The 15869-nt window shown below is 40.5% G+C and overlaps 1 protein-coding gene across 3 annotated transcripts in view; it reads right to left on the bottom strand.

Annotated features, from left to right (window-relative positions):
• The window catches only part of Col14a1 (collagen type XIV alpha 1 chain), a 197498-nt gene that overhangs the window by 88660 nt on the left and 92969 nt on the right, over positions 1-15869 (bottom strand). For 2 of the 3 annotated variants that reach the window (XM_069991329.1, XM_069991331.1), the window contains exons 18-23: positions 14602-14661; positions 13078-13229; positions 7311-7440; positions 4999-5121; positions 4681-4830; positions 447-563 (exon numbers count right to left, since the gene is read on the bottom strand). In XM_069991329.1, coding sequence (XP_069847430.1) covers positions 447-563; positions 4681-4830; positions 4999-5121; positions 7311-7440; positions 13078-13229; positions 14602-14661 — 732 coding nt within the window. The remainder of the gene's footprint in view (positions 1-446; positions 564-4680; positions 4831-4998; positions 5122-7310; positions 7441-13077; positions 13230-14601; positions 14662-15869) is intronic. The other variant, XM_069991330.1, reaches the window with a different exon arrangement.

Here is a 15869-nt window from a genome sequence, read left to right as displayed (position 1 = left end):
TGGCTATCTGATAACCTGATCCAGAATAAGAACTTGCTATTCACCAATTATCTCAAAAAAATTCAAACCTGATGTCCCCGGAGCAGACGCCAAAATTATTTCCCACACAATTCTGTTCACAGGCTGTGAACAGCAACTCGCATTTCTCAAGCACTTCCTGTTGCACACTCTCCTTGGAGAGTCTCTCAGATGAAGCTTCATGCAATCCCTTACACAGCACTGTGGTTGTATTTATTAACAGATGGGGGAGATGAAGGTTTGGACCAGTTAAGTAATTAAATTTAATTAACCAATCTGACTCTCTCCATGTGCTAAAACACTTATCACTATACAAATGGCTTCCAGAATAGGGTTTTTGTCTAATTTAGCTATGCATTGTCTATAGCAATTTGTATAGAATCAAGTACACAAGTAGTTGACATTTACATATGTGAGATTGTGCTTACCCTGGAGGGATTCTAGAACTATCCTGTAGGCTGTGGCGTGACGCTGCACCTGCCATCCGACACACAAGCTGGTCATTTCAATCTGGTAGGCTTGGAGATCGGTCACACCCAAATACACTATAATGGCAGAGAAACATTACTGGGTTACAGCACAGACAGAGCTGCAGATGTCCCTATATCTGAAATTAATTTAGGGTAAAATTCTCATACTCAAAGGTAGAAGAGGAAATCCTCCAACCCCCAGAAAGTGCATAACAGACAACAATTTCATAACTGGAGAAGATGTTTTCTGAAACATTATCTGTGAATTTGTCTGGTGTTCATAAATGAAAAAGAACACATATGTTCACAGGGAAAAAGTCAGACACAAAATGGGTGATTTTCTTCTTCTGTTATTTATGTGTGCTTTCCACAAGTTCTGCAACAAACATAAAATACTTCTCTAATAAAAGAGTGAATAGATACAATATGTACCTAACCAGTGCAGATAGCCATGATTTAAATAAAAAGGAAGAACAAAGCCGACAATAAATGTGCCACACAAACACCACTGCGTGAGATCACAGGGTACAGTTACTTGGTTTCCTTCACTTAACACAATGCTTTCCCCACCACCACCCTGATCTCCCAGTGTCTCATCCATGCTATTGCAAATAACTGAACTTCATTCTTTTTAATAGCCAAATGGCATTCCATCCTGATCTCACTCCTCTGTAGACACTAACAAGGTTGATCTCATAAAGGCAGAAGTAGAGGCTCCCAGAGACTAGAGTGATGGGGAGAGGATTGACAGTGGGCACTCAGCTACAGAGAAGACAGGAGAAGTCGATTCTAGTGCTTGATCACACGGCTGGATAAGCACTATTGACAACAATGCATTAGGACTTTGAATGTGTGTACCACAAAAAAAAAATGATTTTTCTTTCTGGACTTGAAAAGGTTACAGAAGGAGGTTATAATTTCACATGTCCATCCTAAGTGTCCTGTGCTTCTGAATCGCAGTCATCTCTTGATCATTCTCCGTCTGTCTGTTTCTTCCCTTCATGCTCCTTTCACACCTCTGCTTCCTTTAACCATATGTACATGGAGTATTCTGACTGTATTTGTCCGGCTTCCTTAGAAATGATTAATTTTAAGGTGATAGGCCAATTATCCTGATTTGATCATTCTACCAAATCCAAATCTCAAAGCATGACATGATGCTCCATAAATACATACAACGAGTATGTGTCGATCAAAATTTTTAAGACCAACCAAAATATAACTGAGAATGAATATAGTTTTGATTTTTTTGGGGGGGTCCGGTCATGGGGCCTGAACTCTGGGCCTGGGCGCTGTCCCTCAGCTCTTCAGCTCAAGGCTAGCGCTCTACACAGCGCCTCCAGTTTTTTTCTTTTTTCTTATGTGGTGCTAAGGAATCGAATCTAGGGCCTCAGGCATGCAAGGCAAGCAAGCGCTCTACCACTGAGCCACCTTCTCAGCCCTATAGTTTTGATTTTTTTTACATGAAAGACAAGTAGAGTACTAGTGGCTGATGCCTGTAATCCTAGCGACTCAAAAGGCTAAGAACTGAGCATCGTGGTTTGAAGCCAGCCCACGTAGGAATGTCTATGAAACTCTTATCTCCAAATCATACCAAAAAAAGCTACAAGTAAAGCTGAAGCTCAATTAGTAGAGCACAAGTCTTAAACAAAAATCCCAGGCCCTGACTTCAAGCCCCAGGATGGGTATAAATAAATAAATAAACAAACAAACAAACAAATAAATAACAAGCAAATTATTTTTTAATGCATAGATTTCTATTTATCTTAAAATGCTGGACACAAAAATTAGTGTTTTGGAAAGCAATAAAAACATTCTCTTTTCAGGGACTACACAGGAGTTAGCTCCTGGTGCCTAACATTAAATCTAAACAGTAAAAATGCTGAAAATTAATATTTACTTGCCCTAAAGACCTGACTTCTATCCATATAATTTTCTCTTATTCCTCTCTCTTCTACCTAACTCAAAATAAAATTGCCTAAATAATATTTTTGTCAAAATGGTACAAATAACCTTATCTAACCATTATTTTATGAAATTAATAATGGCTTACATAAACACTCTAACTTTTAAAAATATGAGAGTATTTGCCATTTTGCCTGTGAGGAAGAGAAATATCTGTAATAAAGAGCCCACTTGATTTTTATTTTAAGGACAAAAGTATAAAACAATATAACAGCTTCAGTCTTTTAAAATATGTTTGGAATTTTCAACATCTATTTGTTAAGGGAGAGAAGAGGGAAGGATACAGGAAAAGGAAAATAGAAAAAGGCAAGAAAGAGGGGTTGAGGGTGTGGCTTAGTGGTAGACTGCTCCTCTAACGTGTATGATGGGTTCCATCCCCAGCACTGGAGACAGATCAGGAGAAGGGAGAGGTTGGAAGAGAGGGGAGGGGGAGAATGGGAAGGATTGCATCAGAAATGCACAAAACAGAAAACAAAACTAGCCTGGGCAGGAAAGTCCCCAAGACTCTTATCTCCATTTAACTACCAGAAAACTGGCACTGTGGTTCAAAGTGGTAGAGCACTAGCCTTGAGCAAAAGAGCTCAGGGACAGAGTCTAGGGTCCTGAGTTCAAGCTCCATGACTTGGGAAGGGAAGGGGAGAAGAAGAAAAAGACAGAAGTGATACAGACAGGGTGTATACAGGATAATCCAGCAAGGAAAATAGAATAGAAGAGAGTAGAGAGTGTGTGAAAATGTGCAAGCACAGGATGGTGAGGCAAAGGAGGGGTTGGGAGCTGGTGTAATAACACAACAGAGGGATATACTTAGTGCCCAGAACAGTGTGACTTCAACAGACCACAAACTAAGGTTTCCCCACATTGGCTGAAGACAGAGACCATTTCTTTTGGTGCTGAATTTGTGCAGTCTCTAGCCTTTAAAACCCCCCACCCAAGATATTCTACGAAAGAGAATTTTAGAACCTCCTTTAATGAAAGAGCTAACTCTTAGAAGAAATCCAGGGTGGTCTGGGGCCTGGTTTAATAAAGGCCCCGTTCTTTTCTACTACTGGTTTTATGAGATTCATTATTTGATTAGAAATGAGGGTAAGATACATGGCAAGTGCATAAACCTTGATTATTGCAATAATAATAGTGGTTATTCATTGAGGGTTAGCTCTGTCTATGCTCTATATGTGTGTGTGTATGTGTGTGTGTGTATACATATATGTGTGTGTGTGTGTGTGTGTATATATATATATATATATATATATATATGTAGTTCTCCTTTATCTTCACAATGATTGCCATAAAGCACTATTGTCTTCATTTTAATGTTGAGAAAACCTGGGCTGGGAAGAGTTAAGTAATTTGCCCAGGGCTATAGCTAACAAGGAACACACTTAAGTCGTATTCTTTTGATTACCACACAATTATCACTCTCAAGAATGGCACACAGATTGGAGATAGCACCAGGGCACTTTAATTAGCACAAAACCAACCCATTTGTAATTGGGTCCACTTATGTATTATTTAGAATACAGCTCTTCTGTTTATGGTAATTATATGGGTTTTGAAAAATATTTAGGTCCAAAACTGTAAGTCAGTTTAAAGAAATATGTTAGACAGATGGTGTGGAAGTCTATACAACCAACTTCAGGAGCATGGAAGTTGGACAACATCGTATTACTCCATGGGTATCTGGGCACACCATATGTTAATGAGAATTCCCAGATGGCATTGCAGACAGCATGAAGGACCATAAGAGAGTACAGAACATACTTTGAGCTAACAGGATGTGTGTGTGTGTGTGTGTGTGCACATGCACACACACGCACACGCACATGCACATGCATGCATGCACATGAAGGAGAAGCAATGGCATTGAAAAGCAACGCCTTTTCCCTGGCCCAACTTTGTCTGGCACTGGCCAGGTCAGGCTACAGACTATCTGGAAATTTTCTCCTAATTTGACCAATGCCAACAACAACTTTCCAGAAGGAAATCCCATCTGCAACCACCAAGCCTATCTGAATGCCAGCTGCTGACAGCCACTTGCCAACTAGGGCGCTGTACCACCCGGAGGAAAGCACACACCTTTCTTTCCATGAAACACCATCCAGAATGGGCAATGCTGAGGACAAGGAAAGCCAACCGCCGGCATTAATGCAAGGGTTGAGTTACAAGTCACAGGGAAAAAGCAAACAGCAAAGCCACCTGTGGGACTGAGGCTAGTGCAGGGGAATCTTACATGTTTTTACCAGGCCTGACAGAGCATCGCTGAAGCCTTCGGCCTGGGAGGCAAATATCTTCACATTGTAGTCCATGCCACTGAGGAGGTTCGTGATCAAAATGGTGTTAACGTCAGCACCCACAAAAGTTTCCAGTGTAGGGCCAGGAACTAGAGAAGAAAGTACATAGTGAAGTGGCGACAGAAAGTAGAAACTGCAAGGACTGGCTCTCGGGCTTGCCTCCCCATTGCAGGTCCTACGTACACTCCTGAGTACACACATACAGAGACAGATACATATATGGTAGGACCCCACTGGGGTTCCTGACCGATACTTACCACTGACAGGTTTGTAGACAATCCTGTAGCCCTTTACAGGACCAGCTGGGGGATCCCATGTGATACGCAGCCGGTTATACCATTCTTCTGAGACTCTCAGATTTTGGGGACCAGAGGATGGCACTGAGCAGAAGAGAAAAGGAAAAAAGAATAGGGACTTAATGTGATTTCCTTATTTTTTTGGTGTGGGTTTCACTGCTTAAACTCAGCCTCCCATTCTTGCTTAGCTTTTTCACTCAAAGCTGGTATCCTACCTACCACCTGCATTTCTAGTAGTTCATCAGAGATAAAAGTCTCATGGACTTTCCTGCCTAAACTGGCTTCAAGCTGAGATCCTGAGATCTCAGCTTCCTAATTAGCTAGGATTATAGGCGTACGCCACTTGGTGCCTTGCTATATCATTTTCTTCTTTATGACACAATCTATCTCCCACAAGGTCAACCACATTCCTAAGTGGAAGTTCAATGAAGCACAAAGCCTTTGTGACTTTGATTATTTTCAATATTAAATATTTCAAAAATTTCTCTCTGAGTAAAGTTTTATCTGAAATCCAAAGGCCCTTAAGAGTCGTGTCAGTTTGTTTCTCTTCAACTAATTTTAAGGGAAAATTAAATGAACAATATTTATTAAAAATTTCTATGCACCATTCTGTTCCACAGATATCAAAGTCTGCTTCTCACACCTTGTGAATGTGATCATTCTCGGAGGTAAAAATCTGATGATTCCTTGCTTTCTTCTTTATCCTAATTAATTATATTGTTTGAAGATTTGTAACACTGTCAATTTTTATAGACACATTGGTCATTTATATGAAGGACTTTATATACTATTCTTCATCTTTTTTTTTTAACTGTATTTTTTTTTGTCTTTTCTTTTTTGGTACTGGGGATCGAGCCCAGGACGTTGCACTTGCTAGGCAAGTGCTTTGCCACTGAGCTACATCCCAGCCCACTATTCTTCATCTTGAAAGATCTTATCATCACCACTTTATTATCGATAGACTCACTTGTGTTGACCACTCAGCTACAGTAGCTAATCAACTACAGTAGATAATCGACTCATTTTTAAAACAATTTTTACTACTCAAGAGATTGTTATAGGTAATGGCACTTCTGTCATGAGTTTGAGGCTATATTTCTAAGTTTTTATTTGGGTCAAATAATGCTTGAGGGGCTGGGAAGGTGGCTCAGCAGTAGAGTGCTTGCTTGCATGCATGAGGCCTTGGGTTCAATTCCTCAGCACCACATAAGCAAAAAGAAAAAAGCCGGAAGTGGTGCTGTGGCTCAAGTGGTAGAGCACTAGCCTTGAGCTGAAGAGCTAAGGGACAGCGCCCAGGCCCAGAGTTCAGGCTCTACAACTGGACCCCCCCCCAAAAAAAATAATAATGCTTGATTTTCATCTTTAATTTCTGCTTAAGTTTGTGGCTTTCAAATGCTTATTTAGCAGCAAAAATACCAACAACTAGCCAGAATCCACAATGCATAGAACAAAACCAGATGTTACTATACATTGACATCTCAACACATACACTGTCTCCAAATGCATACAATAAATTCAGTGATCCGGTGTATGAGATCAATTCAAGATGCCAACATTCTAGAAAAATGAAGGGGAAAGCTGAAAACTCCCCAGCCGCATTCCTCTTCTCCCTTCTTCTCTTCCTCATGGATGCTGAGGCAGTCACTATGGCAACTCTGAGGGCTCAGAAGACTCTAGGCGGGCTTGGCCTTGATTGGAGTCTGTGTCAGGGCACGAGTAGCATGGGTACCAGAGTAGAGACACAGGCCAGCACTGTTAAATGAGGACATGATGCTGATTTGCCCAGCTTTGCCCAGCTGAGTAGAATCAGGACTTTGGACTGCAGGATTTTAATGGCTGGCAGGGATTTGAGGTTATGTGGATGGTTTGTAAAGCCCCTCAGGCTTCTTTGAGAACAGAGGACAGCAACTGTGGTTGAAGGAAGACCCCAGAGACTAGTGCATTGCTCCAGGTGAGGCCCAGAGAGGTGGGGATTGTTAAAACCTGTGAGATATACAGAAAGTAGACTGCAGCATCCACTGTGTTCATCATTGGAATTTTTTGACAAATCAGACACTAGAGGAGAAAGATTTTCTTTTTTCAAGACAGCTTTTTGACAGAAAAAGACAACTGAAGTCCAGAGTCATTTAAACAACTTGCCCAAAGTCCCACAAGGTGACAGATTTTGGTCTCCAATACCTTTTGTTCTTTATAGCACACAGCACTGTGTTTTGAATATGAGTGGTTCCAATTCATGAGACACCTAGAATCCAAAGGAAGAAAGCTTCACTTACAGGTTTTTCCAGGAGCGGAGACGCTGACCCCCTCTCTGTCGGTGTAGAGGGGTGTCACTGTGACTTTGTATTCCATATCTGGAAGCAGAGCCTTCAGGAGGATACTGTTCTGGCTGCCAGGCACCATGACCTGAATAGAAATGCAAAGAAAACACAGACCTAGTCAGAGGCTCTGCTCCCACTGTCCCGCCCATGCAGCCCGACTGTAGATGTTTTGAAGTGATCAGAAAGGAGATATGTTTGAGGAGTGATGAGAAAAGAACAAGCATTCATGCAAAAGCGTTTCTCTCTGATGGGTCCTGCCTAGTCAGTCTGCGTTTATTATTGCAAGTGCAGAAGGTTTAAGTTTGAAATTCATAGACTGTCAGGGGCACTCATCTCTCAATGACTTTTTGTCAGGGGCACTCATCTCTCAATGACTTTTCAACATGGATAACATTTCCAGAAGAAGAGGGTAAAAAATGGCCTGGTGAGCTAGCAGGTGTTTATGGACCAGAAGGTTCATTCTATAACCCAGATTGCTGTTTATCAGTGCTGCTCTGATGTGCACTATTGTCTTACAAATCCGGCCTCCCCTGCTTTCCTCCCTTAGAGATAGCCTGACCCCCCATGTTTCACCCTTTCAATTGGAAAGAATGGATGCCAGCCAAGAGAAACAGAGCCAGGCTTCAAGAGCCAAGATTTCCAAATTGAAACGTATTTGCTGACAACACTTCAAAAAATAAACATCACTGCAGCCATTTTATTTCTGAAAAGAGCTGTCTTCCACAATCTGGAGCCACCATCTGTCTGTGTGTAAAAGACTGTGGGGGGGAAAGAAAGAAAGAAAAAGAGCAGAGCAACACGAAAGCCGCTCCACCAGCACGTGTGCACCCTCATGGCTGGTAAGCCCTGGGGTCCGCAGGAGGATGCTGGGGGTCAGGAAAGGAGCCAGCTTGCAAGGCTGAGACCACAGAGCACACCCCCCCACCCCCCCATGCTGCAGTAGGAGCTGGAACATCTCAGGACCATTAGGAATCTAATCACAGCTGGGGGAAATGCTAGGATGTAAGAACTGACCCAAATGGACTTAACAGAGGCACAAGACTGAAATAGCTGGAGAGGCTGTTCCATTCCAGGCCTAGGTATTGCCAGCAAGTCAAGGGTGGAGCTGCCTCCTTTGAGATGAACCCATAAATCATGGGATGAACCCTAGAAAGCCTCGCGTTGAACCGAAAAATGGCTGTTACTAAGATATTGCAAAACTCTAGAAAGGCAATCATTTTTATATGAAAAAGGAAGTCTGGATTCGCTGATTTTATAAATATAACTACTCCTCACAGGAGAAGGCACTGAAATGTACAGGATTGTTCTGACTTAAACCCAGAAGTCTGCTTTATTCCAGGGTGAGTTAGACAACCCTGGCAATCAGGACATGGGGAAGAGCTGAGGTTGCCCTGACTTGCATTACACTGTCAGTGTAGTTTCCTTCAGGGTATTTTTTTTTCTTAAATTTAACTCCAATGGAGCACAGAGCTGCAGTGTTCATCCCAAGCTGTCTATCTAGCAAACCACCCATGTAGATGCTCCTTAAATAAGGTCATGTCTCAGGCTGAGAAGCCCATGGTCTGGCACTCAAAGATAGCCTGGGGAGTACTGAAACACGGCACTTGTTTCTCTTATCAGAAAGTCATAATAATATCTCTCACTCGTCCATCACACTTTCATCATCGTCATCTCCACAACATTTCATAGTCAGGAGTACCATTAAGGTCTTTTACAGATGGAGAAACTGAGGCCCACAGAGACCAGCCAAGGGGCCATATTGAAACTCCAAGAATCTAGTCCAGGCTTTGCTATAACTCTTTTTTCATGGGCTTGAACTCTGGGCCTGGGCACTGTCCCTCAGCTCTTCAGCTCAAGGCTAGTGCTCTACCACGTGAGCCACAGCGCCACTTCCAGTTTTCTGGTGATTAATTGGAGATAAGAGTCTCACTGACTTGCTTGCCTAGGCTGGCTTTGAACTATGATCCTCAGATCTTAGCCTCCTGGGTAGCTAGATGACAAGTGTGAACCACCAGCACCCAGCTATTAAAACTCTTGTTGGCTACTCCACATGAGTACACAACACAAACTTGTGGTATTCAAACTACTGGTGTTCATTTCCAAGAATAAAATGGAAATCTCTTCTAGGGTGGGCCAAGTACTTTCTGCCTGTTGAAGCAAAATAGAGTGGAAAAAAAATAAATACAATAAAGCAATCTTACTAAAAATAAATGCTGCTGGTCATAGCAGATGGTACTTTTTCATTTATGAAACAGATCTATAAAAGATGTTCGTGACTAAATGGAATACAAACATTGCCAGTAAATGTTGTTTTTTAAATTTTTTTCAGAAATGCAACTTTATATCAGGTGGCTCATGCTTATAATTGTGGCTACTCGAGAGGCTGAGATCTGAAGATCTCCAGAGCAGAAAAGTTCATGACAATTTTTTTCTTCAATTAACCATCAAAAGCCAGAAGTAAAGTTGTGATACAATGTTAGCCTTGACCAAAAAAGTTAACAGACAGTACCCAAGACCCTGAGTTTTAAGCTTCGGGTCTGGCACACAGGAAAGAAAGAAATGCAATGTCATTGCACAAATCACCCCGATCTTTCAGAGCTGCCTGGATCACAGGCACAAGTTTTGCCCTGAAGTTGAAGATGAATTGCATGCACCTCATTTCATTTCCATCTCATGAACTTCTGTTTCAGACAGCGCCTCACAAACGGTGATGATGGATTGAAGTAGGAACAGTTTGTTATTTTAATTCCAATTATTGCAGGCTGACGTTTGTATAAAACACCACAAAACAAAACTGCTAGAAACGTGGTGTGATTTGATTGTTGCAGCAATGTCAAATTTCTACCAATGTTTTTTAAAAGCTTAAAATGTGAATCTGTCCTGCAGGAGACTGAGCCACACATTGAGTCGCCATACTCTAGAAATTTCTTTACAACTCAGAATTCAAGCCTGAGTTAACACTTCTGACGTGTCAGCTCTAGAAAGTCTAGAATCTTGTCCAGCTTTGTGCACATAAATTGGAAAGCTCTGAATTCTTGTGAAATATATGGCAAGTAGTTTTATTCTAAGAGTTCAGTTATTTGGAAATGTTTGATAGATTTGATTATGCATAGACAATATGTTAATAATTCACATGCATTTATGGGTAAAATAAATTTAATTCTCTTGTTCTGTTTGGTTTACAAACAAATTTATAAAAGATCTTCGTGACTAAATGGAATACAAACATTGCCAGTGAATTTCATGATTTGATTTGATTTTTTTCAGAAATGCAACTTCATACCAAGTTATTCTCCAACTTCAATACTTTTACTCATTCCTTCTTGAAATAATAGTCAAGAAAAATTTAGAAAGATAGTAAGAGAGACATGTATCTTATCTGGGCAAATGCCCTTTCCTGAATTTAGATGCGTTAGCCATCTATCTTTCCTAGATATACATTTTAATTTTAAGATGTCATTTGGTCCATGTAATTACAAGACCTTTGAATTTTGGCATAGGTCTGCATCTAACAGTTCTGTATTAATTTCGTACTCTGAACTTAGATGTATGCCACATTCTATGCCCAATAACAACACATTACACTTGCATAGCAGTAACACTTGACAAAACACAGATATAATCTCAATCCTATGTTGGGAAAGGGCCTTTAATTTATGTACACAAACCTAATTTAACTTAAATCCACTAAAGAAATTTGACATTTAAAGAATTCCACAGCACTTTCTTTTAAATAGCAAAGAAGAATCATGTCTGCACAGTAAATTTGTCAATATTTTTCATTTTCATTAAAGGTTTGTTTAACCTGGGCAGACTAAGACCTCTGATCTTAGTTTCCCTTCAGCTAGGTGTCCAAGTGTTTCAAACATAAACAGTGTGAACTGAAAGAAACAAGCAAAGGGAAAATTATCTAAAAACAACCCAAAGAAAATATTATTATTATTTTACCTTGCACAGTTTAACAAGTGCATGCATGAGATTAAATTGTTAACCTTGCTATACAAGCAGGACTAATTCACCAACGGGCTTCATGTGTTTCTTGGAAAGAATGAAGAAACAGAAATCAAAACTAAATCTCCTTGTACTGTAAAATCTCTAGGGATCTCATTCTTGAGAACTAAAGTACAATAGTGTAATTGTAGGAAAATAAAATGTCCAAATTACATATTTAATAGCCATACTTAAGCAGCATTTTCATTTTGCCAAATTGCTAATTATGGAGCCTTTGAAATACCTGGTCAGAGTAAATTAAATCTATTTTGTCCTGTCAGGGGGTGTGCCAGTACTGAGGCTTGAACTCTCATTTGGCTTCTTCACTCAAGGCTGGTATTCTACAATTTGAGCCACACCTCACATCAAGTTTCTGCTGCTTAATTAGAAATGAGAGTCTTGCAGATTTGTCTGTCTGGGCTGGCTTCAAACCTCAATCCTCAGATCTTAGCCTACTGAGTAGCTAGGATTACCGGCTTAAGCTGCCAGCACTTGGCTTCCATCTACTTTGTTCAAATGTCCATTCACTTTCTCCAGAATACTCTCAGACAAATCTCATGAACCTGCTGACCTTCACCACAGAAGAGCTATGGATAGGCTTGTGTCCTAAGATAGCTCCCTATCACTTAGACACTTAGAATTTTGCTTTTAGATAATCGCCTACTTATGCAGTTCAATAAAAGTGATTTTCCATCAAAGGTTTTATAAGTAAGAAAGGATAGTGTTATTTTGGGGCAATATTGAATTTTGGAGACTTCTTTCCGAAAGTGTAAAAGAATAGAAAAAGGCAAGCAAATAGGAACTATAAATAAAGTATACGCCAAGACACAATAGATAGACAGACCGTACCTTCTGGTGGAAAGCTAGAGCAACCTGGTCTAACCAGGCATATATCTGGGAGACAACTTAGGTTCCAGACTAAAAGGAACGATCTGGTATAAAGTAAGAAAACACTGGGAGATGACTAGCTTTGCCATGTAGAAATATAGCTAAAACAACTTAAAAATGCTCAACATATAAACATCTAAATCTCTGAGGAAAGACACCCATGATTAAGAATGAACGAGAAATAACTCTAAATCTACTCAAAAATCTAAATCTACTTTTTGTTCACAGCCGATCTATTGTTAGGAACATTCCAGCTAAATAAGACCTCTCATGCATGCCTTACTTTAAAACTTTCCATCAGATTCCCAAGGAAAAGTTTAATACTATGTCAAACCTTTTCATATGTATCTACATAGATATTTACAGTATAGTAACCTTTTGTCTTGTTTTGGATTGGTTCGTTTGTGAGATGGGAATAGTTTTGTTGGTGGTAAGAAAGGATCTAGTTTTTTTGTTCAGGAAGGTCTCAAAATTACAGGTTCCAGTAAGCCTCTGGCATCTCAGTCTCTGACAGCTGAAACTGAACGCAGATGCTACTACACCTAATGCTCTTTTTGACCCAATTTTTGTGCGCTATCAGATGGGCAAGAAAGCAGAAGTATTGTTAGAAGTGTGGTCCAGAGGCTTGATCAGCTTGAAGCAAACTGGGTATAGAGCAAGCTTTAGAGGTTGAAAAGTCATCCATCCACCAAGAGCAAAGTTCCAACTGACCAAGACCATTAATTTCTAAAGATGGTAGCATCACCAAGCAGTAAGCAGCAAAGCTTGCAGTCATCCCTGGAAATGGCCTCATGAGCTGCAAGGAAAGTCTGTAGAGTTTCTGGTCAGCTGCATTTATACAGACCGTGCCTACCACTTCTTCCATGGGGTCCCCTTGAGCTGTCATGTAGGTCACCCTAAACTGCTCCACATTGCTGTCAGAAATGTCCCATGTTACCCGCAGGCTAGAAGTGGTTTCATCATCTACCACCAGGTTTCTGATTCCTGTCTGGAGAACTGGAACAAACACAACCAAGGATTAAAGCACTTTTAACCTATCGTAGTCCTAAATGGCCCACAGAGACTTCATAGAGAGACAATAAGCATCATCTAATGTGGCTCTGTGATGAGGACCCACACGAAGCAGGAAGAACTCATTGTAGTGGTTAGGTGTAAGGGGAAGGAGGGAATCAATGCACAAAAATGATAACAAGCAAAAATGGATTTAAGAGATGCTTTCAAGAGAAGACCAGAGACCCTTCCTAATTATCATCCCTCCGTATACACTGTTAAGCATTGGGGTAAAGCCCTTGGGATTAACAAATCAGTTCATTAACCCAAAGGGTGGGTATGGTACTCAGAATTTCACATCATTGCTCTATTGGAAAAGTGGTCATGTGGGATGAGCCCTCATCCCCCTTCATGTGAAATCCTACATCCAACACACGTCCATTCATCTGTCCACAATGTCTGTTTTAGGTCCCTCAAACATGGCTCTCTCATTCTGGCTGCCTTTGTCCATTCATCCCATACAGGGGGTATTTGTCCAGACTCTTCACCTGTGTAGTTTTACACATTAATTCTCACCTCCCAAGACATCTTCTCACTTATCTGTTGCATTATTTCTTCCCTCTTGCCCCTCTGCCCTGATTTCTTGTCATCTTGTCTATTTCCACTATATGTTTCTTTCTCTTCATTCATTCATCTATCCATTCAGAAAACATGTATCAAACTCTTCCTTTAGATCAGATGTGTTTAGGTCTTAATAATAGCAAGTGTTGCAAAGAAGGTAGGAGAGCAACATTCAGCTAGCAAACTTGGGGAAGGTTACCAGATTTTGGAAATTATGAGGAATCTTTCCGTTCAAGGTGGAGTTAAGTATAGGTGGTAGAAGGAAATGAAGGAGAGACCAGGAAATAGGATTAAAGCCAGGAAGAGAAGCAGAAACAATCAGGAAAAATATTGACTTTAGGGCAGCAAAGAAGGTATCAATAAAGATTGACCAAAGAATGAATGAGTGAACAGGTAGTAGAAGCCACTGAAGTATTTTAATGTAGGAAGAACACTAGGTCAGAGAAGCACATGCAAGCTCGGTATGAATCATTCTCCACAGTGAGCCAACAGGAGAAGTCACTGGAAGAAAGGGGAGGGCAAAGGCCCTGGGGATGTTGCTATAGTAACAGTGCAAATGGGAAAGGGAGAGAGTCATGAGATTCGTGGACTGAGAGACTTGAGAAGAAGGAATTGTAAACTATTCCCCAGAGAAGGGAGGGGCATGCCTTTTCAAAGTAATAACATAAACTAAATAAAAGCGATTAGCATAACTTCTTGCTTAAATTCCAAACTCAACTTTTCCTAGGTAGATCCATACCTTCTTGGGTGTTCTTACCTGTAGTCACAGGGACAGTAGGTTCCATAGTTGTGGCTTGCTCTGTCCAAAAACTGTCCACTAAATAAAATAACATAAAATCATTACTTAAAAATTCTTTGAAGACAGTAACTGCATACACTTATATAAAATCATATCACAGCTTTTAAAGAACATACCACCTATCTTATCTTATTGCTTCCTACAACAAACTTGACTATGATTAAAAGTCAGAAAAAAAGTGAGCTGAAAGTAAGATAGCTGTTATCTGTTCCATAGATAAAGACACCAGAAACTAAAGAATTTTAAAGTTTCTTACCACGGGTACCAGATAGAACAGAAACATTTGAATTAGCCTCTACAAAATTATGAAACACCACAATTATTTTGAAACAGGAGTATAGCCATGATAATTAAAGGAAATAAAGCAGTGTTGCAGATCAAGTCATGAAAGGGCTCCAAATAAGACCACCAGGGAGGGCAATGAGCTCGGGCAAGCTGTGTGTCTTCTGTTTCTTGCATCCACCCTGGGTGGGCGATGTGGTGGATGGCTGCCTGGTGATCTGCACATACACACACAGATCAACACACTCATCCAAGTACTCAAACACTGGTTGCCAATGTCTTCCAGCTCTGGAAACTGCCTTGCCCTTAAATCACTGCCTCTTTTCAGGCACAGTCTATCCCCAGTGGTAGAGAATGCAGGGGCTCAAAGACCGACCCCTTTGCCTCCATCTGAGACAATCAGAAAGACAGTTCAAAGCCTAGACCTTGCAGTGGAATTAGCTGCGGGGCTAGTTTCAGCTTCTTCCTTGGTCTTGTCACTACTGTCTTCCGATTCTTACATAAATGTCTCCCCACCACACTCCTCATTAAACCTTCTAGATGTAATTTTCTGTCTCAGAATCTGATTCCAGGGAACTCACACTAAGAGAATTTAATATGTAGTTAATACTTCATATTTTAAAATGAAGGGTTAAATCAATCAGTGGGTAAATATTGTACAAAAATCTTGGAACCAAGAACAACTTGGAAAATTCCAGAAACTCTTGGAAATGTTATCCCTAGGTCTATTCGTCTGCCAATTTATCCATTTATAAAGTATTCCATCCATCCATATAGCCATCCATCCATTCATCCATGCATGCATGCATCCATCCATCTATTCAGGTATCCATCCATCCATCCATCCATCCATCCATCTACCTATGCACTGTTCAATAAGCAATTATTGTACAATTAAAATTAACCCAATGCTGTATTAAGTGCTAGAGAATATAATACTGAAC

The sequence above is a fragment of the Dipodomys merriami genome, unplaced genomic scaffold, assembly GCF_024711535.1.
Source record: "Dipodomys merriami isolate MVZ:Mamm:240054 unplaced genomic scaffold, mDipMer1.0.p SCAF_4, whole genome shotgun sequence".
Classification (NCBI taxonomy): domain Eukaryota; kingdom Metazoa; phylum Chordata; class Mammalia; order Rodentia; family Heteromyidae; genus Dipodomys; species Dipodomys merriami.
This window is presented reverse-complemented; position numbering and strand designations above follow the sequence as displayed.